The 21663-nt window shown below is 56.6% G+C and overlaps 1 protein-coding gene across 3 annotated transcripts in view; it reads left to right on the top strand.

The window, feature by feature from the left end:
- ADAMTS14 (ADAM metallopeptidase with thrombospondin type 1 motif 14) overlaps positions 1 to 21663 on the top strand; it is a 72992-nt gene that overhangs the window by 28634 nt on the left and 22695 nt on the right. For all 3 annotated transcript variants that reach the window (XM_059170023.1, XM_059170024.1, XM_059170022.1), the window contains exons 5-11: positions 12985 to 13068; positions 13788 to 13935; positions 14549 to 14654; positions 16398 to 16541; positions 16975 to 17107; positions 18424 to 18537; positions 20805 to 20953. In XM_059170023.1, the coding sequence (XP_059026006.1) occupies positions 12985 to 13068; positions 13788 to 13935; positions 14549 to 14654; positions 16398 to 16541; positions 16975 to 17107; positions 18424 to 18537; positions 20805 to 20953 (878 nt within the window). The remainder of the gene's footprint in view (positions 1 to 12984; positions 13069 to 13787; positions 13936 to 14548; positions 14655 to 16397; positions 16542 to 16974; positions 17108 to 18423; positions 18538 to 20804; positions 20954 to 21663) is intronic.

The raw sequence follows: 21663 nt of genomic DNA, 5'->3' as shown, positions 1-21663 counted from the left end.
GGGTAGTGGTGGTGGTGAGAGCAGTTCACGAGGCTTGGAGTTGCGGACGTCGCTGAGACGCCCACCTGCAGAAAATGCCCAATCCCAAGAGGGAAGGCTGGCTAGCTAGTTGTGAGTCGGCCCTGGGGTGGGGATGGGGACGGATCCCAGGCCAGGAAGGTGGGCCTTTGATGTTCACTGAGAACAGAAAAGCTCTTTTTCAGATTTAGGTCTTCGGCTCCATTGGTAAGAGTTTCCAGAGCTTGAAACACCCCCTTCTGGTACCGCTAGGGAGACACCCTTACAAATACAGTTCCCTTACACCTGTCAATGTCTCCTACAAAAGGGTAGCTTCCACTGGGGTTGGCAGGGCTTCTCATATGTCCGGAATTTCTTAAAAATAACCAGCTTAAAACAATCAGTATGCCAAAGAGGCATCTCTTGGGGGTGACAAAAACTTCCATCCTTCCTTGTTCTGACAGCTCTGTTGTCTGTGTGCGTATATAAGTACTCCCTTGTCTAAGCCCCTGAAGCAGGGGTCCTGAGGTGGGGGCTTTGTCTTATACTTTTTTTGATGCCCCAAGTGCACGGTGCACAGTACCAAAACTTCCACTGATCTGGAAGCGAGTGGCGTCTATGGGAGAGGCAGGGGGCCAGCATCCGCTGAGAGGGAGCAGGAAGGCAGCAGATTTGTGTCTGCAACACAGGTGTAAGGAAAAGTGGGGCTAGAAATCCGATCCAATTACAAGGAGCCTCAGGGGAGAGAGGGGTGCCTGAAAGTATAGCCCCCCTCCCTGCCTCTTTGTTTGGATATTAATTCTTCCATCCCTTAAGGAACCTGTGGTTTGGGGCTCTAGGAGCAAAAGCTACCAATTGGGGCTGTTCATGAGGGAGGGGGGATAACTATGAATATGGACCACCCACCCCGGCTCTAGAGATTGCTAGCCTAACCTCAGGCACACAGCCCAGTACTAATCCCATCAGTGCGAGAGCAGGGTTAGCCGCCGGAGCCCGCAGGCAGGTGGAGAGTGGGAGTGGTAGGGTGGGGACAGGGGGCCCTCAGATGCTGGGAGCCTGGGTCCTGGGTCCAGACCAAGGGCTGCAGACCCCAGGAGTGTGACACGGTGAGCCAGGCCCTATTCAGTCCCAGAGTCCTTCAGTTTGTTAAAGGATAATTTTCAGGAAAAGGTAAAATCAGGGCTCTCGTGGAGAAATAAAAGCAGCCAAGTGTTACAGGTTTTGTTTCACTACTAATCAATGAGAGGACCAGGCAAATGTGATAAAGCTTTCAAAAGAGAACTCTAAGAAGGGAAACATTTATAATCAGGCATTTTGAAGTAAAGGTGCAAACAGAGAACAGAATTGGCTGTCTCCCAGGGCGGAGGACAAGACCGAATTTGTGCTCCCATGGACAAGAACTGTGCGTTGTTGTCAGGCGTCGAGCTCTCAGTTGTAAAGCAGCTTCCGTGGAATCGGGTTCAGATGAGTCTGAAAGGTGTGCTGTGGACAAGGCCATTTCCATCAAAGCACCTGTTACAATTATTCTCCTAGTTTGAGGCCTGATCAGGGTCTCTGATAGAGAGCCTGTCCCAGGGATGGCAGGGAGTCTGGTGGCCCGTCTGATGTACCGACTGCGTCCCTGTCCCTGGAGTTGGGAGGGCAGCAGCCTTGTTTAGGACACACCCCCGGGTGCTGGCTGTGTGACCATCCAAGTGACTGAATGGTCGAGGTCTTTGATGAATCGTATAAGGAAATACTGTTTTCTGCAGAGCAAAGTATACTTTTGGAACTGTTTTCCAAAGGCTTGCCGGGACGGAGATGGGATTCCTTCAGAAGGGTCTTGTTAAATCTCTGGGATCTGAAGATGTGTGGAGGGCGGAGGCCAGTGCATGGGAAGTGCCACCAAGGTCTTGGCGTTCCCGACGTGGAGGCCAGTCGCCTAGCAGTCCTCCTTCCCTGGCGTCCCTCCCCATGTCCTCTAACTTTATTGGGGACCTTTATTGGAGAAAAGTAAGCCTGTGTCCTGCTCAGGCTCTCTTGACCATGACTCAGCCTTGGCCAGGGAACACCTCTGCTTCGCCCTCACCGAACACTGTGCCCCTGGGGCTTGCCTTGGAGACTATTATTTCCAGAGGCTTGGTTCCACGTTCCTTCTCCTTACAGCCTACCGGAAAGTGGGTGGGGAGAGTAAATGTCTTCCAGAGGTTCCCGAAAGGCTGCTTAAGTCTGATTCTTCTGCTTACTGCTGGCTTGCCCTATGGGATGTGGAAACAGAAGGGGAAGTTGAGGCAGAGCTTCTCCGCCCTGCGAGGGGCCTGTTCCTCTGGGGGAGGGAGGCTCGCCATGCAGAGGAGATGTTGTGTGTGGACCTACAGCTGCCTCAGGGGGTCTGTGAGCGGTGGGCTCCTGACTTCCTAGCTGCAGAGTTCTGGCCACCTTTCCTCCCAGGGGACCCACATCTCAGCCCGAGCATTGTGTGGGGAGTTTATCTGGCTGGGATGCTGGAAACACTAATTTCCTGTGGGATTTCATGAAGCCGGTAAGAAGGGTGTCCCTGTGCTGTATGCTTGGAGCGCCTGCCTGCCTGCCTGTGACCATTTCTGATCTTGATTTGCGGGGCCAGGCCTGTCCTGGGAAGATCAGGGAGGGATCCTGTTCCCGGGATGTATGGTCCCTTTGTGCTAACCCTGGAGGAGGGGCCAAAGCCATCAGTGAAACGCTCCAAACCATCTGATCAGGCCCAGCTCTCAGGCTGAGCTCAGGGCATCCTGCCTCTCACTTTCCTCTTGCATTACCCTGGGGATGTGCTGTACGTATTCATGAAGCTGCAGCTGGTGGCCCAACTCCCTCCTCTCTCCTTCTGACATGCTGCGTGGGCCCCAGATGGACTTCATTTGCCTGTGCCTCATTTTACCCATCCGAACCAGGCCACTTTCCTTAAAGCATCTTCAAATCTCAGGACTGGGGAACCATTTTGAGAGCTTTGAAACGGAAGGAGCAGTTGTGTGCAGCAGGTAGTGAGTGCTTGGTGTATGCCTAGGATGAGGGACAGGCTCACATTCTAGAAGTTTCGGTCTGGCTGCAAAGATAAGCCTCGGCCCATGGAATGATTTGGGGGCAGTGCTGAAGGAGCTTAGAGGAGGCAGCCCTCCCTGTGGACTGCGGGAAGAGGATTTCTGGAGTGGTTTGGAGCTGAGGCTGCCTCAGGCTGGGGGTGGAGGGATTTGGTGATGTGGAGCGTGCAGGCCCGATGAGCACACCACCGTGCACAACGGGGTTGTGGATGCAGGAATGAGGGGACAGCCAGGTTGGCAGAGGTCCCCGAGGCAGTAGCTGGGCCCTGGCACAGACAGGAGTGCCGTACAGTGCCTGACAGGGGCACCAGCATAGATTTGAAGGAGGAGAGAATGGGCCCCAGAGCCAGCTGAGGCTGGGGCCCACAGGAAGACTCTGAGGACAGGGACTCTGCACTTTCTCAAATACCACAGTATCATTCCAGTACCTACCACATGTCAGGCACAGGGCTGAGAACCTCGGAGACAGGCGCCATGAATCCTTACTGTGGCCTCAGGCCAGCGGCATTTCTTTGACAGCTGTGGCTCCGAGAAGCCAAGTGACTTGGCTCAGACTAATAAGTGGCTGAGTTAGGATTCAAACCCAGATCTGTCTGCTCCCGAAGTTCGTGCTTTCCCCCCACTGCTGCTGTGGTAGAACATGGCGGGGAGCAGCTCTGAGGAGGAGGCGGGGGTGGATCCCAGCCCCCCGGCCTGGGAGGTAGGGACGGTGCTGCCTGCCTCCCCCAGATGGATCTCTGTATCCGAGTCAGGATTCTGAGGCTTCCCCCCTGGCCTGGCTTCCTCCTCTTGGCTCCTAGCCGTGGCCAGATGTGCCGGCCAGGGCCCCGGAGAGAGGCAGGCACTGTCAGGGGCCCTTTCCTTGCCTGGGGCGACACACCCAACCTCTGGGGCGAGGACTTCCTTGGACAGGGGGTTCCTCCGAGGGCAGAGCAGAGGGAAGATGAGGAGATACAGAAGCCCTTCTGTTGGTACTCACCGAGCTGGTCTACAGCGGGACGCTTCTCGGTAGCCCACTCTGGGGTGGCAGGCCCGTTGCCCACCATGCTTTCTACCCTGCCAGGCCAGGCTGCCACCACAGAGGTGTTGGACGTGGTTGCTGGAGAGACATTGCCTGGTGTCTCTGAGTGAGTTCCCCCGCCCTGATCTGCTTTGGGGCCCCTTCCTGAGGCTTCCCAGAGGCCCTTCTGGGAAAGTGGGGTCCAGATGGCTGTCAGACCAGGGCCTTGGTAGCCTCAGCCCGGGAGGGTGGCATTCTCTTGGCACATCATTGGGTTGAATATTCATCATAAAGGCCGGTTTGGAACACCACGGAAACACCGTTTTCGTGCCGAGAGAGCGTTGCTTTGCCAGCGCTCCTCCATTTGGGGATACGCCAGCCTCCGGAGCAGTCACCCTCCCTGCTCACTGGAAGGACACGAATCCTCCCCCTCCCTCTCTTGTGGATTCTTTCTCTTCTCTCGTCTCTCTCTCCAAAAAGCTTTCCACTCCTCCTTCAGGGTACTCAGAGACACCCCCCCAAAACAGAGAAAGCAAAAATCTTCCTACTTTAAGGTCATGGTTCTCCGTGGGGGCAGTGTTGCCTCCCAGGGGACGCTTGGGAGGGTTTGGAGACATTTTTTGGTTATCCCAGCGAGAGGGAATAGGAGGCGTCTGACATCCCCAAGGAGCCCCTGCTGGCTGTTTAACATCCTAAAATGCATGGGACACCCCCAGCCTGAGTGGCCCTGGGGTCCCAGGGGGCCAGCCCAGAGGTGTTAGCGCCAGTTCCCACTTGCTGGCATTCGCTTTTCCAGAGTAGGCCCCACCTCGGGCAGAGAACGGTGCTTCACACAGAAGCACCAATGCTGGGGTTTTGAGTCCTAATGACCATGAGCATCCCTGATGGTGGGGAGAGCTTTGTGGTTGACAGCCTGGCATCTCAGCTGCTGGAGGGGAGGTCACATGCCTGAAATCCCCTTCCTGGGCTGGCCTGATGGACCTGTCCTCTCCTCCCAAAGCGGGAAGTGGAGGTTCTAAACCGACCAAGAGATGCCATTGATTGACCACATCCAGGTTCTAGGCGCTGTCCCAGATGCTTGACGTTGGCCTCACCGTCTGTTCTCTGGGGCTTCTCTGCAAGGTTGGTTTGTCTACACTTGGGTGAGAGATACGGGCTCAGCGGGGTGAGGTCATGGGCACTTTGGGTCTTTCCAGGTCTCCATGGTGCCTCTCTTCACTCTCCAAGAGGCTGACCTGGGACAGAGAGGCTGCTGGGTTTTGTAGTTAAGAAACAGAAAAAGTGGGGTGCCTGGGTGGCTCGGTTGCTTAAGCATCTGCCTTCGGCTCAGGACATGAACTCGGGGTCCTGGGATTGAGTCCTGTGTCGGACTCTGTGCTTGGCATGGCATCTGCTTCCGGATTGTCTCTCCCTCTACCCCTCCCCCTGCTCACATGCACTCACTCCCTCTCTCTCTAAAATAAATAAATTTAAAAAAAAAAGTACTACCTATTAAACTCTGATAAAGATGTTTCCTTATCACTTAGAATGTTTATTTGCACATTTTGGAAGAGCCCTTTTAACTTGATCAAGACTTAGGTGTTTATCACGTATTACTTGTGTACACACATAGACGTGACATGTGGGAGAGTAAGGTGTTCCCTTCGCTTCCCCTGGTTGGATCATTCCTTGTCCAAATCCCTTTCCACACGGAGCCATCCAAGTGTGTGCTTCCCCGCACAGCATCTCCCCATGCCATCTGGAGTGTTGGCAAGGCTGCAGGCGTGCCCCACACTTTGGGATTTCCTCCAAGCCGGAACCTGTTCCAAACCCCTGTTTGAAATGGGGATGCCTTCTTGATTTTACTAGAAGGTGGCAATGGAGGTTTTCAGTCAACCAGGACCCCCATTCCTTCCTCAAATCGCCCCTAAATGGTCCACTGCCAGCAATGGCAAGGGGTCACGGTGTCCAGGGAAGCCCCCGGGAACGACATGGGTTTCTTGCTCATGGGGGCAGTGCCAACACGGTCTAAGTGCCTCTGACCCGCCGTGATGGGGAATGGGGGAAGAAGAGCGTCTGAGACACGTGCGGTGGACAGAGTTGCTGCATCCTCTCTTGTTGGAAGGGTCGGGACTGGGGGATGGAGGACTGGTCCTGGGGCCTGAGGCTGAGGAAAGGGCGGGACAGGTGACTGTGGCCAGCCTGTCTTCCCAGCAGGGCTACGCCCACTCCGTTCGGGTTCACAGCCATAAGTGACCCAGGAAGGCACGTGAGCAGAGGCTGGACGTGAACTCTGACGGCAGCGGCTGTGCTCGGGTGGGCTCCGCCGTCGCTACAGGCCTGCTCTTCTCTGGTCAGAGGGGGGTAACGGGCCACGCTCCTTGGAGCTCCTGCGAGGAATGGCTGACCCTTAGAACCGGAGCGGAGAGTGTCCAAGATGAGCACCCCATAGTCCCAGAAAGGAAGTGCTCAGCAAACACCACCCAAACACCCCAGAACTGACAGCGGGGGTGTGTTAAAGGGACACAGGAGCCAACCGAGAGAGCTCCCGAGGGCCAAAGCTGGGACAATTGGTGTAACAAAATCAATAATGTAGCATTGAATTATAACCCACAGCATGAAATCCATATTTGCGGGTCCATACTGAAATCCATATTTGCGGGTCCATACTGAAATCCATATTTGCGGGTCCATACTGAAATCCATATTTGCGGGTTCATACTGAAATCCATATTTGCGGGTCCATACTGAAATCCATATTTGCGGGTCCATACTGAAATCCATATTTGCGGGTCCATACTGATAAAAGACAGAATAAATAGACAGATGGGAGGAGAAGAATTCCAAGTAATGGGCGGAGATACTCTGTCCCCAGGAAGGTGGATTTGAACTCCCACTCCTGCAGCAGGGGCCGTGTACAGTGACTCTGTCCTGAAGAGCACGGCACGGGGGTGGCTGCTGTCCCAGCAGGCGGTGGAGGTCAGCCTCGCCAGGGACGGGTCCTGCCGGCACCAGGGGCCCTGACATCACGTGGGGAAGAGGGCCCTTCAGCTCTGTGGCCTTCCTCTCCTCGGCCCGTGCCCCCCAACTAACTGTGAGACAGACATCAGATGTGCCCCCGTCAACGGACCATGTGTTCAACACCTCACCGGAATTCCTCGGAGCTGTTGAGGTCATCAGAACCCTGGGAAGTCTGAGGAAGGATCAGGAGGAACAGTCTGGAGCAGCCCACGGCGGTGTGGTGACAAAATGTAACCTGGGGTCCTACATGTGGTCTCGGAGCAGAAACAAAGGACATTAGGGGGAAACCAGGGAAATCTGAAACAAACATGGGCTTTTGTTACCAATAACGTGTCCTGTCGGTTCAGTCGTTGTGGCAAAGGTACTGTGGTCAAGGCTGACGTTAATCACAGGGGAGTCAGGGCCTGGGGCCCTCGGAAGCTCTCTGGAATCTGCTGGCAGCTTTTCTGGAAATCTAAAGCTGTTCTAAAATCAAAAGTATACTAATTAGAAAGAAAAGAAGGGTTAGTGCTTCTTTCGGAGAAGGTGACTGGGAGGAACCCGTGGGGTGGGCAGGGGCTGTGGCAGCATCGGCCCTTCCGTGGTGGCATCAGCCCTCCGTGGCAGTTCATGTCCTCTCCTGTCTGAGCAGGGAGTGGGTTTGGGACCTCGGGGTTGCTCTGTCCCAGCACGGCCGCTCCCATCTGGGACCTGACTGCCCCTGGCTGACATGCCTCCCCAGAGCTCCTTGGGAACTGTATTCCCTAGCAATGTGGGTACTCAGGGCTGGTCAGGGACCATTCTGCCCTGGACCCCATCTCTGCACAGACAAGGAGAAGCCCATCTTGGCCTGGTCCAGAAGGGAAGGCTGCCAGCTGCCCTTCCGTGGGCTCCCTGGGGCCTAGCTCTCCCTTCCAGCCCTAGACAGAAGCCCAGGCATTTCTGCTGGAGCCACCCTGAGTCTGTCCCTCCCTTTGGACAGGAAAACAGATGCAGCGCTCCCACCCCAATTAGACCCTCTTTTGCTTCTTCTTGCTCCCTGGGCTTGACCACAAAGCTCCTTCCTACCCCCGACTCCGGGAGGCCTGCCCATGCTTACAGGAGAACAGGGAAGGGGCTCTTGCTGCCACTCCCTGCCTAACTGTGTTGCTGTTGACTGGGTGTGGAAACCCACTTTCCCATCTTCTCTCCCAGGCCAGAGAAAGCCCACTCCAGCCAGCCTCCACAGGGACTGGTTCTGGAAAGCAGCTGGCTTTTAGGGGCAAGAGTCACAAAGATCTGAGCGTAAATCTGAGCCTTCCTAGCTGGGTGGAGTTACTCAGTTGGAGTTACTGGGTTACTGGAGTACTGGAGTTACTAGAGTTACTCAGTTACTCTGGAGTTTCTGGGTGGAGCCATGGGCGAGTTACTCAGCCTCTCTGAGCCCCGGCTTTATCACCTGTGAAGAGGGAACAATTCCTCTCTCCATGAGGTTGGTATGAGGTTGTATGCAAGCCCTCAGCATGGCGCCCCACACATAGTAGGTGTTCAACGAACAGCAGCTCTTCCTGCAAGCCTAGTGGTTTCTGGCTTCTGCTATGTTATCACATAGCTTCTCCCTTCTTCTCTTTTGTCTCCCCTTGGCCACAGAGAGTCCTGACCTTTGCCTGTTTTTCTAGTATATACCCAGGCGCTGTCCTAAGCCAGTACATGAAGTGGAACCCTAACCCGGGGCTCTTGGCAGATGACGATGAACTTGGCTGAGGTAGGGAAGCAAGGAGATCAGACACAGGGTTCTTTTTTGCCCGGTGGGTGTGTCTGGCTGCTGTCACACTGGGGCCCACCACCAGGGGAAGCGATTCCTGGTCTCCCCAGAGCTGGCACGCTGGTCTGACCGCTGGCATTTGGGAGGCAGCTGTCTGTGGAGGGCAGAGGCTGACAGAGCCAGTTCTTGATCGCCCAGCCAGACCAGAGCCTGTCAGGAAGCCGCCTGTGGGTGTGAGCCAGTGGTCCTAGGCCTCTCAGGTAGCTGTGCCTCCCCTGGCTGTGGTCCCAGCATCCACTGGCTCACGGCTGTGGCTGGGACCCTCATGCTAGGCGGCTTCTGTGGTTCTGGGGGGACATGGCAGCCCCGTCCAGCCGCCTCCTCGGCCCTGTGCAAGCGGTCAGGACAGCTTCAGCTGAATCCAAGCCCTAAGGTCCTGCTCAAGGGCTGGGGCCGATCAGGGTGTGTGCAAATGAGTGTGCCAGGGCCCCAGAGACGGACCAGACCAGGGGATGTGGAATGGCAGGGCTAACCTCATCTTTTTTTTTTGTAAAATAGAATGACTTTATTTTCAGCACCCTTATGTAGTGTGAGAAAAGACTAGACTGTCGTTCACGGCTGAACTGTGCTTCTTTACCCTCTTCAGAGCTATTTGTCCATTCTTGTGCCTTAGGCCACCTTTTGGAGATCGCTTTCCATCTTCCTTTGCTGCAGACCCCTCAATGGGGTCTGTGTAACTATCTCGGCTTCTGTTTCCTTCATAATGTCTTCTTTCATCACGGTTCGTAAAAGCTGGTTTCCGGCGCTGAGGACCATGGGCGGGGGGGTTCTTTTATTTTGGTGCTTTGACGGTATTACTTCAGCGTCTCCCCTTGTCGTTGTTGAAAACCTACTCCTAACCAGATGGCCCTTCCTTGGCAAGTGGCCCGTCCTCTCTCTTCTTGGCGCCCGGAAGGTTTTGTCTGTGACTGACATGAGCACGGGGGGGGGGGGGTTGGCCCCCAAAGACCATGGCCACCGTCTCGCCCCAGGAAGAGACTGGGTATGGTCAGTGGGACTTCAAAGAGAGACTTGAGGCCAGTGGGGGAGGCTGAATGGGGCCCATGGCACCCAGAATTTTCCAAAGGGCTAGTGCATGCATTGCCGAAAGTGTGCCAGCATGAGCTGGGAAGAAATTCTCCATCCCGGGTGCGGCTGGCCTCAGCATTCTTGACCACCACTGGCCTCAGGGCTCTCTTGCTGGCTCCATAGGATTCCTGCTTTTCTCTCTCCTGCACCAAACCTCGGCCCATCTTCTCCAAAGGGCCACAGCTTTCTTGGGCGAGGCCCTTTCTGGGTTCTCCAGCAAGCCCTCCCCGCCCCTCCAGCCCGTGTATACCCCATCTCCTTTTCTCCCAACTCCTGGGATCTGAGTCCACCCGTCACCTGAAACATTTGGTTGTTAGATTATTTCAGAGTGCTGTGCTGTGCCGAGCAAGGTCCTTCTGGATGGAGAGACCTTGTCTCTGTCCCTTTCTGCTCGCTCTGTATTGCATTTAGGCCAGTTACCCCAGAGTGGGAGGTGGCATCACGAGGCCCCACTCAGTCTCCACCAGTGTTGGACACTCGGGCTCTGATTCTACCTCCCTTTCAGAGAGGTGGCAGCCTCCTCCCCATTTGCACGTGAGGGGACCTCCCTGTGTCCTGCGCTGGAGATGCCAGTCACAGGAGCAGAAGTCACTGGAGGCTTTGATAGGTGGGTTTGCCCTGTCAAGTATGGGGACAGCTGTGAAGGATATGGCCAGATCCTGGCAGGGATCTGCCTGGCCCGCTTTGGAGCCAGACGGAGCAGGAAGACAATGGCCCTGAGAATTTCCAAATGCCCAGAGGCCTTACAGATGCCTCCACCCAAGCATTCCAGGGACTGCTCTCTTTTCCGGCCCGGGGGCAACCGTGGGTTTACATGTGTCCATGTGGGGCGCAGATGCGTCTTTGGTGTGCGTGCTTACAGGGCATGTCAGGGGGTCTGAGACTCTGACTGCACCCCATGTAGGAGAAAAGCCATGTTCTGAGTTGGAGGGGCTGAGATGTGAAGGTTCAGGTAAGAGTTATCCTGCGGCAGGTTGAGGATGATTTCAGCAGAAGACCAAATAATTCTTAGGTTGGAATTCTGTTAGGGAGAAACTGTACGTGTGGCCAATGGCCCCTCCCCCCCATAGATCCCCCCTCCACCACACAGTTCTCCTAGGGTAAGTCAGGGGCACGTAGTTTGAGAAGGACGTCGTCTCTTTCTGCATTTGGACACTCTGCCCCTGAGATGTGTGCTGGGGAGTGGAGGAGGGTGGAAGGGAACACTGCTGCCCAGCATAGGGAATGAGAGTGGGTCTGGTCAGTGGGGTGGGTGGGGGCTGTGTTCCACGGCAGGCACTGGTGTTTGTTCTCAGTTGGGTCCAGACATGGGTGCCAGCTAGGCCCCGGTGGAAGGAAGCCGGACACAGCCTGCTCTGAGGTCCGCGTGCTCCCGAGTTGGGGCAGCTTCCCGTTCTGGGGGAGCGGTGGGGGTGCTGTGTGGCACACCCGGCTTCGGCTGCCAGAGACCTGCTCTGTCTTTGGCTGGCCCTGGAACAGGCCTCCCATCACCTCCTGGCTTTCCCCTCCCTGTGGGACTCTCACATACAGGCTTGGCAGCACCGTTCCTCTCCATTGGGCAGACAGCAGTCCCTTTGTGGGTTGTAGGCTGGTTCCTTTGCTCATGAGCTGAAGTGGGGAGAACAGGGCCACGTATGAAATGCCCTCCAGCTCCTGGGAAGACGTGCAGGCAGGAGTCAAAGGCTGGGACCCACTTCTGCCTCTGCTGTGTGTGGACCACTCAATTGTTCCCAGATGTGTTGTTGGCATGAGAGGTCCATGTGCCAGCACTAGGTCGGCCATTAGGATCCCCACTCCAGAAACAGAAACAAGTCCTAAGAAGTTGCCTGATGTGCCCTGAGCCTCCCAGCATCCAAGGCAGAGGTAGGATTTGAACCCAGGACTCCGGTCCCAGTAGCTGCATTGCTTTACCAGTGCTGTGTGCCAACACTGACTTTATGAGCGAGTCATTCCTCCCCCTGGGGTTGTGTCTAACGAGGCGATCAGTTTCATAAGTCGTGGCCCATCACACACAGACATCGGGGATGATGCTTTTAGATATGCGGAATAATGTTTCATGAAAGAAGTGACATATAAGCAGTATATTCAGGATGATTACGATTTTGTAAAATGAGCCCACGCGTGTGCATGTACATATGCGCACAAACACACACACATGTGCACATGGCGGGAAGCGCGATAACTGGTTATCCTCAATCTATCTGGCCGATGGTTGATTTTCTTTGACCATTTTTGTACTTTTCAAAGTTCATAGGGCAAAGTGTCTTCAGAAAAAATGTTAAAACAAAATAGCTGGAATTGTTCAAGGGGCATCCTCAGGAGATGGACCTTCAGGAGAGAGGGGGCTTCCTGTCCTTGGGGGTGGACAGGCTGAGGCTTGTCTATCTGTCGTGGACACTGTCCCGGGGGTGTCCTGATTAGGGGAGTGGGAGGGACGGCACTCTTTGGTAGACGGTGCCTGGCATGGCCCCACGGCTCCTTGGGGCTATGGGAGAAGGGAGCTTCCCGATGCCGTGCTCCTCGACTTGAACGTGGCCGAGAATCCCTGGGGATTGTGGTTGTATCACAGGCTCTGACTTGGGAGGCGGGCCTGAGACTCTGCGTTTCCAAGAGTTTCCCTTGGATCTGCTCTGGAAAAGTTCCCCGGGCCCTGCAGAACAGACGATTCCAGTGGCGACTAGAGGGGTACACTGGGCTGTGAGGATGAGCAACCTGGCCCAGGTGACATTTGTGGAAGGACCCTACCCAGCTGTGGAAAGATAAGTGTTTTTCAGAGGGCTGAGTGAGACCTGGGGCCCCCTCACACTGGCTTCACGGAGAGAGTGCTCAGGTGGAACCAGGAGGGCCGGGATCTGAATCCCAGCTGCTGCTCCTTAGCTGTGTGTCCTGGGGAAGGCCATTTTGCCTCTCTGCCTCAGTTTCTCCATCGGTACAGTAGGGCTAAGAATGCTGCTGCGAAGGCTGTGGTGAGGATGGGTTGGGATGGCGTGGGTCAGGTACCCGGCTCAGGACCCGCTCTGTGGTCGGCTCTTAACCCACGCTTGCTTCCCTTCAAATTACCCGCTCGTTTCTTCTGACAGGTGGATGAGATTTACCACGATGAGTCTCTGGGGGCCCACATAAACATCGCGCTGGTCCGCTTGATCATGGTTGGCTACCGACAGGTAAGCCCCCCTGCCAACAGTCAGGGTCTTGGGGGAGAAGGGGTGTGGGGCCGGTGCATCGGCCTGGCTGTGGGGTGGGGTGGCGTTGGTCAGCGTCTAGGAAGCATTTTGTTTCCAGAATCAGAACCCTGAGACCATTAGAACTGAGGTTTCAGAAGCAGGGGCATTTGGGGGTGTTACACAGGGATTGAGGGATTCCCTCCAAACTCCTAAATGGACAGTCCTACAGCCTCACAGCTGGAGAGCCCTCTCCTGGAGAAATCGATGCAGAGATGGGCTCAGAGTGGGGCAGTGACCAAGACAGGGTCTGCTCTGGTTGATCGCTGGGGCCCTGGGCTCTGCAGTCTTAGACTCTCTCATTCTCCCCCGGACAGGGGGTAGCAACAGAACTTTCCTCCAGGGGGCTGTGGTGAGGATAAAATGAGACCGTGAACGTAAAGTCTGGAAGAAGTGCTCAGCCCAACACCTGCCTTGCGAGCCGGTTGAGGGATGAGAGAGCATGTGTGTTGAGTTCTTGGTGGACAGGTGGCCCAGCGCAGGGCCTGAAGTGGGAGGGCTGTGCGCCAGCGGCTGGAGTTGGGGCTCCTGGTGACCAGGAACCCACTCTGCGGTCCTCTGGGCCTCAGTGTCCTCTACCGGTAGGAGGGGAGCGACGGGTGCCCCCTGCATTCTGGGGGCTACGGCGATCGCCCCTCTGCTGCCGCTCTTGGCCCCTGCAGTCTCTGAGCCTGATTGAGCGTGGGAACCCGTCTCGCAGCCTGGAGCAGGTGTGTCGCTGGGCGCACTCTCAGCAGCGCCAGGACCCCAGCCACTCAGAGCACCACGACCACGTGGTCTTCCTCACCCGGCAGGACTTCGGGCCCTCAGGTACGTAGGTGCAGTATTAGCTGTGGCCGGGTGTGCGCAGCCGTAGGGCCGAGGCCTGGGGCCGGGCTCTCTGGAGCCACCCCAAGGTGGTTCGAGGGGCCAGGTTCCCTGTTGACAGAGAGAGTCCTGGGGCTCTGAGGATAGGACCTGACTGGACAGGTGGCTAAGCTTGAAGTGGTTTCCTGGAGATCAGGGAAGTGAATGGGTCCCCATTCTGGTCCCTGCGGTTTTGGCTGAGCCTGCTGATGGCTCAGCCGCATGTGTTTGTTGACTGACCAACTGACTGGCCTCAGTGCCTAGGGCTCTGGGCTAGACTGGAAGCGTGGAAGTCGGGTGTGTGCAGGCTTGGGGCATCTGGAAATCTCACTGCCTTGATCAGAGGAGGGGATGACAGAGGCCTGGAAGCTGCAGGGGAGCTGTAGAGCTTCATGATGTGGGAGCATTATGATGTGGGGGGAGGGGATGGACTTTGCAAAGATCTTTCATCCTCTAGGCACTCTTTGGCAGCGACCACGTCACATGTCCCTATAGTGGCTGGCTGGGCCCAGACCTCGCTGAGTCCTGCCTCGCTTTCCTGTGACTTCCCTCTGCCCCCTCTCCCTCTCCCCGGCAGGGTATGCGCCTGTCACCGGCATGTGCCACCCCCTGAGAAGCTGTACCCTTAACCACGAGGACGGCTTCTCCTCAGCCTTCGTGGTGGCCCATGAGACTGGCCACGTGTAAGTGTGCGTAAGCGGCACCGGGAAGGCGGGCTGCGCTGTGAGCACCGAGGAGTTCTGTGGGGGTGGGTGGCTTAATCTCAGATGGGGCTCCCATCGCAGGGTCTTGGGAGAGGCCAGGGAAGGTGCCCATGTGTTGAGGCCCAGCCATGATGGCCGGGGACCTGGGGCCCAGAGGGCGATTCTGGGCCTGCCTTGGGACTGGCCCTCAAATCCCAGGGCCATGGAAAACCAGATGTGACCCCACCTTTGGCCCCACCATGCCATCCTAGGCAGTGGTCTGTTCCCTGGATGGTCTCTATCACTCTCCCATCCATACCTTGAGGCCCTTCGGACAGCTGTCCCGGCCCACACTGCAGGGCTCGCCTGAGCCCGTCATAAACAGGCACTCAGAGCCTCAGGCCCAGGGCCAGGCTGGCAGCTGGCACTCTTGGTCTTTGGACCTGGCTTTTGTTTAGAGCATAGCCATTCATGCCTTCAACCAGTATTTCTCGAGCACGCACTGTGCACCAGGCCCTGTGGTAGGACTGGATTGCCGCGGAGAATAGGACAGAGAAGCTTCATTCTGGGAGAAAGCAAATCCACCACTGTCATCCAGGTTTTCCTTTGGTAACGTGCACCTGCGTAGTCGTGCCTTCTGGCCTCATCTGCCCGCTGGGCAGAACTGTGGGATGTACCCCGGGCTCTTCTGTAGCGCACGCATGTGGAGTGAGGGCTCCTTCCTGCCAGGGGAAGGACCTGGGCAGGAGGGGGGTGCTGGGCCATCCCAGAGAGGGTCTGCCCCCTGCTGTCTCCCACCCCCCTCTCCATGCCAACCCTGTCAGCCCAGGAGGCCAGTGGGGACTCCATGCCAGCTCCGCCCCTCACTGAGGCCCCAGCTTCCTCCTCTCCCGTGTGGAGGTTGACACACAGGAATCCTCAGGGTCCCCTTATGCCCTGGAAGCCCATGGGTCCACATATTTTAGAGTTGGGAGATTGTCCTCCTGTGTGTGGGAGGTGTGGGGGGTGGTCCACTCTTCATGGAGCAGAGCCTCTCCCTGTGGAGAGATAAGGACAGCCTTAGTAGCCCACGTGTCTCTCTGGTGGTCAAGGCCAGACGCCACCACCTGGGAGTATTTGAGAATTTAGAGCCTCTGGCCTTTGGCATTCAATAGCAGTGATAAAAAACCAGACTTTACAATTTAAACTATCACTATGGTAGGTGCATACCATGTATAAAGCTCTGTGCTCTGTACTCTGGGGTCTTGGAGAAGCTTAAGAGACGGTGTGGAGACGCTCAGGAAATGAGGTTGAACTGAACCAAATGAGTGAGACCTGGTCTTTGCACCTTGCAGGCCTTGGGTCTGTTGGGGAGATGTGGAGGGCATGCGAGTTGCTAGTGGCAGGACAGCTGGCTTCTGCTGTGGGAGGTCGACCCTTGGGCAGGGTGGCCAGGGAGCACGTCCTCAGTAGGAGTGGGGCTTGAGCTGGCCTCGGAAACCATGAGGATATGGCTGGAGTTTGAGGAGAATGCAGGAAGGCAAAATGAGCCCAGCCCCATTGGGAAGCAGGGTGGGGCTTCAGCTTCCATCCAGAGGAGTGGTCCTCGCCCCTGCACGGTGGGGAAACTGAGGCCAGGAGGAACAGTCTGAAGCCTGGCCAGGGCATGCTGTCCTATTGCTGGCCCGCCTGCCTGTCTTCACAGGTGTGAAGTGCCCTGGTGTGACTCGGGGCTCCCTTCTGTACCCCACCCTCGCCCTCCAGGCTCGGCATGGAGCATGACGGCCAGGGGAACGGCTGTGCCGACGAGACCAGCCTGGGCAGCGTCATGGCACCCCTGGTGCAGGCTGCCTTCCACCGCTTCCACTGGTCCCGCTGCAGCAAAGTGGAACTCAGCCGCTACCTCCCGTAGGTCACTGCCACCTCCTGGCTGGGGACGGGAGCTTGCAGCCTGCCACCTCACCTCCCCCTTCCCCCAGCATCTCTGTCTCCGTACCACCCTGACCCTGACACCTGTGCTGCATTTCCAGCCTTACTGCTCAGCTTCTGGGCCTCCAGGGACGTTGAGGCCAAGGACAAGCTTTAGATCCAGGAGCTCAAGGCCAGGCAGGGCCAGTGTGGGCCGGGATGCTGTCACTAACCTCGTGCGGCAGCTGGCCAGGGTCCTGAGTAATGTGGGAAGGGCTGCCTTTCCTTCCCTCCATGCAGTGAGCCCTCTGATTGCCCAGGAACAGGCCCTTCCTCCCAGGAAGACACAGCGCCTAGCATAGGGCAGCAGGGGCCGGTTCCTGCAGGCCGTCTTTGCTCCTTAAAGCCTTCACCTCCTTGTCTCCACTGGCAGCTCCTACGACTGCCTCCTCGATGACCCCTTTGTGCCCACCTGGCCCCGGCCCCAGGAGCTGCCAGGTGTCGACTACTCAATGGACGAGCAATGCCGCTTTGACTTTGGCTCTGGATACCACACCTGTTCTGCGGTGAGTTCCTGCCGGCCTCTGCCTGCTGGAGTGCCCAGGCTGTGTCCTCCAGTGACCCTGACTGGGCCTCCACAGGGCACCTTCCTCCCAACTGGCCAGGTGGCCTAGTGATGGGCCCATAGGCTTGGTATTACCTGCAACGGTGGGGGGTGGGGTGCAGGGGGATCAGGGCCCAGTTCTGCCTTCTTCTGCCACATACCTGCCCCACCCAGTCCTACCTTTGGAGGTGGGTACGTGCTGTTGCTAGAGGATGCTTTAGTCCTGGGAAAAATGGAACAGGGTAGAACAGAGAGAGCAGGTGGCTAATGGGGTCCTGGCTGGACGGGTTCCTGGGGAGCACATCTGCAGGACAGTCCCTCTGTCAGATCAGGCGCTGGGCTCTGGCCTGCTGGAAGACTAGCTGCCTCCATCTACCTTCTAGGGATTTGATAGGATGTTTTGGGCCAATTTTTCATCCTAGTGCAAATCTCCTGTGTCCCCACATAATCTCTCTCCAGAGGGTCAGTTGCATGCTCCCCCTCCCCACCTCATGTTTAGGAGATTGATACAAGGGAGCATAGCCTTTCCTTAACCTGCAGGACAGGGCAGGAGGAGCCTGTCCCTGGGGAGCCCCCTGGGGAGAATCAAACAGGGCCCGGGCAGAGGCTCACATCCTGCAGGACCCGGAGTCATAGAGTATGGTCACCTTTCTATTGCTCAGGCCACATGGGGACATAGGGTCTCTGAGCTGGGTGGGGAGAAAGCCTGGGATGTGAGATTTCAGGGCTTGGAAGAGCTGTATCTGTAGGACACTGCTCTGGCTGGCCAGAGACCCAGGGGGTCTCCTGGACAGCATGAAACAGAAGATCACCAACATCTGGCACAGCCTGGTGAGACCAGACCGGAGTGGGTGGGAGTCTTGGCTGTGCCTGGGTGCCTAAGGCTCTGGGCTAGACCAGAAGCCCTGTGAAACCCCAACATGCACTGGGTTCATGGGGCTCGGCAGGCCCAAGCGTTCCAGAGCCTCAAAACCTAGTCCCTGCCCGGTGGCACGGTAGCTTCTGCAAAAGCAGGGAGGGAGGCCCGGGGAGGCAACCAGGGAATTATGGGCTGTGGCCTGCCCCGTTTTGGCACTACGGTGGAGAGAGGAGGGGTCTCTGGAGGCCATGGGAGTGGGGCCCAGTTCGGGAGCGTGGACCCTCCTGCCTCCCTGACCATATTTTGGCCCTAGTGTCCACCACAGCCCTCCCCTCTCTGTTACTCCCCTTGGCCGCCTGCCGGACAGCTTGGAACCTAAGTGCTGGTGTGGCGGGTGGCCACTCTCCCCTTCCATGCAGTTCCAGACCTTCGAGCCCTGTAAGCAGCTATGGTGCAGCCGCCCTGACAACCCGTACTTCTGCAAGACAAAGAAGGGGCCCCCCCTGGACGGGACCGAGTGTGCGCCTGGCCAGGTACTTGGGGCCCGGGGCTGTGGCAGGACTGTGTGGGTCCCTGGGAGGCCCGACCCCCCTCCCCAGGCATGTGTGCTCAGGAGGTGTGCATGGAGCCCCCTCCCCTGGCCGGTAAAGTCCTATGTTCACATTCTCCTTCCCATACCAGTCGCCTGCTTCCTCCGTGTGCAGAGCCTGCCATTCTCTTCCAGCCCTTCCAGCAGGAAGGCTTACTCCCATTTTACGGATGAGAAGAATGAGGAAGAGGCGGGCAGGCAAAGGAACTTGGGATGTCAAAGAAGGGGTGAGGGAAGATTCCAGGTGTCCTGCCTGCCCTCCCTGGCCCCCGACACTGTTTCTCCTAGACACGTGTTGCCTCCCCTGCCCCAGAACTGCTCCTTTCACATACATGCTGGTGTGTTTCCCCCCTTGAGCGTGTGTGTGCGTGTCAAGGCTTCATTTGTCCCGGAGGGCCTTGTGGCCGGGTCTGAGGGCCTTGACCTAGGGTCTGAAACCCACCTCTGCTCTCTCGCTGGCTCTGAGCCGGATCTCTGTGTTGCCCATGGGCCATTTTTGGCACTTCTCTGGGTCCTGCTGACCCCAATCAAGTGACCTTCCCATGTCTCAGGTAGTTTTGAGGCCAGCGTGAGAGCCAAGGGCAGAAGCAGGGCGCTGAAAGAGGCTCCAGGCTATTCAGCATCGGCTGGGAGCCGAGCCACAGACCTGCTCCCTAGCCTGCCCTCTGCCCTCTGCCCTCTGCCCTCTGCCCTGTGCCCTCGCCAGACTCCACCCACCCAGCACAGGTAGTGGTTGGGGTCCGCCCTTCATAGATGGATGGGGCTTCCCATGGTCTTGCACAGGCCTAGCAGGCTCCATGTCTGCGGGCTCTTATCCTGGAGACTTGGTGGACCTGCTCCAGGGGTTTCCAGAATTCCAGGTCTTTCTGTCACCATTTCACATGACAGTTAATCCATGGCTCTCAGTTTGTGCTTCATATTGGAACCATCTGGGGAGCTTTCCAAGTCCCTACCCCCCAGGACAGGGAGAGACTGCAGATGGGCATGAGAGAACTCTCTGGGTGATGGAAATGTTCTAGAACTGGATACGTGACAGTTGTACAAGGCTGTAAGTTAAGAAAACTTACTGACTTGTATCCTTGACCTGAGTGATTTTTGACACTTGAGGTATCTGCTGCATCTTTAAAAAAAATCCTGACCCCTTGGGGCACCTGGTGGTTCAGTCGTTAAGTGTCTGCCTTCAGCTTAGGTCGTGATCTCAGGGTCCTGGGATCAAGCCCTGCATCGGGCCCCTTGCTCAGTGGGGAGCCTTCTTCTCCCCTCTCCTACTCCCCCTGCTTGCCTTCCCTCTCTTGCTGTTTCTCTCTCTGTCAAATAAATAAATAAAATCTTAAAAAAGAATCCCTACCCCTAGAGATCTTGATCAGTTGGTCTGGGATGGAGTTTTAGAAGTTGCCCAGGTGACTCTGAGGCTGAGAACCACTCCGTTATCTCTTGAAAAAGATCCGGGGAGATTTGCTGTTTTCTCACATGTTGTCCTGTGGGAGAAGGGAAGGGAGTCACTTCGGTTGAGTACACCTTTGTGCCTGGCCTTGAGATAGGGCCTTTATAGGTGTTCTTGCATTCAGTGGTTAGAATAGTCCCATTTAGCAGGTGAGCACACCGAGGCTCAGCAAGGGGGAAGTTATGCCAAAGCCCCACACAGCTAGTAATGGCTGAGCTGGGATTCAAACCTAGGCCCCTTGAACTCGATTCATATACTCCCTCCATTTGTGCGTTTATAGACCTCCCTGTGGGGCTGGCTTGCCTCCCACAAGCACGCCTGCCTGCGGTCCTTGCAAGGGGATTTCGAGATAGAGTCAAGATCAACTCTAGATGGCATGGAAAGATTGTGTCTTCTATCCCTGATCAGCTCTTTTTTTCCTCTAGGAGTGGTTATCTTCCTTGATAATACTGCTTGCCATTTTTGGAGGGCCATGTCTGCCAGGCATGGTCTTCTTGAAGGCTCCCGGCTGCCCTGTGGGTGGGTGTTGTTACCCATGCTGTACAGTGGAGGGATAGGCTCAGAAAGGGGAGCCCTTTGCTGAAGGTCACTCAGCTGATGGTAGGGGTGGGATGCTATGCAGTCCTGAGGCTTGTGCTTTCAATGTCCCTTTCTCTGGTCTCACCTGGGTGCCTCCCAGCTGTGCCACGTGCACCGTCGGGCACTCTCCGTCACGGGCTGGGCAGCCATGGCCCCAGGGTAACCTCGTTCCCTCTGCTCCCTCCCAGTGGTGCTTTAAAGGTCACTGCATCTGGAAGTCGCTGGAGCAGACTTACGGCCAGGATGGAGGCTGGAGCTCCTGGACCAAGTTCGGGTCATGTTCGCGGTCATGTGGGGGCGGGGTTCGATCCCGCAGCCGGAGCTGTAACAATCCCCCGTGAGTACTCTTGGCTGAGGTGGGCAGGGCAGGGGACACCCTCTCCCCCCAGGGCTGAGGGGCTAGGAGAAGGACATGGGGAGGGGTGGGGGCAGGACACTAGAGAGAAGGACCCCTGCAGGTGGTTTGTATTCTGTTGGGGGGGGACCCCAAAAATGTTGGTGGGGGTGGGGCTGGATCCCTTCCACCCGGGCCTGGCATCTCCCATCAGGTGTGGCGTCTGAGAATTGATCTGAACCATTGATTCTAAAACTACGGTGGGTGGAAGATTCTGAGTCGGGTCAGGACTCTTGATCCTCTGGCTAAGCTTTGAGAAGACACTGATCTAAATGCTCAGGAGCCATGTTTGCTTTCTTGCCCCGTGAAGCAGAACTTCCATGATTTTTTCTTAACTACGTCTTTCTGTCCTCAAATCCTGCCTTGCACTACCCCAAGTTCCAGGAGTCTGGGGGAACAGTCGTGTGTCTCCCCCTTTTATTCTCTCTGCCAGGGACTCTTCTCATTGTTTTTGGAGCTTCTGAGTGCTAGCTGGCTCTGGCTTCCCTGTCCCAGGCTGAAGCCACCTGGTCAGAATGGCCTAGACGGGGGCTGGCTGGGGGCAGCATGTGGGTCAGCGGGCTCCAGGAACCAGGGGTATCCAGCCTCTGCAGAACAGCAGTGCCCTTGGCTGCTGTGGCTCGGTAGTGGCCATCTTCCCTCGCATCCTCAGG

Source organism: Mustela lutreola, chromosome 4 (genome assembly GCF_030435805.1).
Source record: "Mustela lutreola isolate mMusLut2 chromosome 4, mMusLut2.pri, whole genome shotgun sequence".
Lineage (NCBI taxonomy): Eukaryota > Metazoa > Chordata > Mammalia > Carnivora > Mustelidae > Mustela > Mustela lutreola.
Note: the sequence above shows the minus strand (reverse complement) of the source record. Positions and strands in the feature narration are given on the sequence as shown.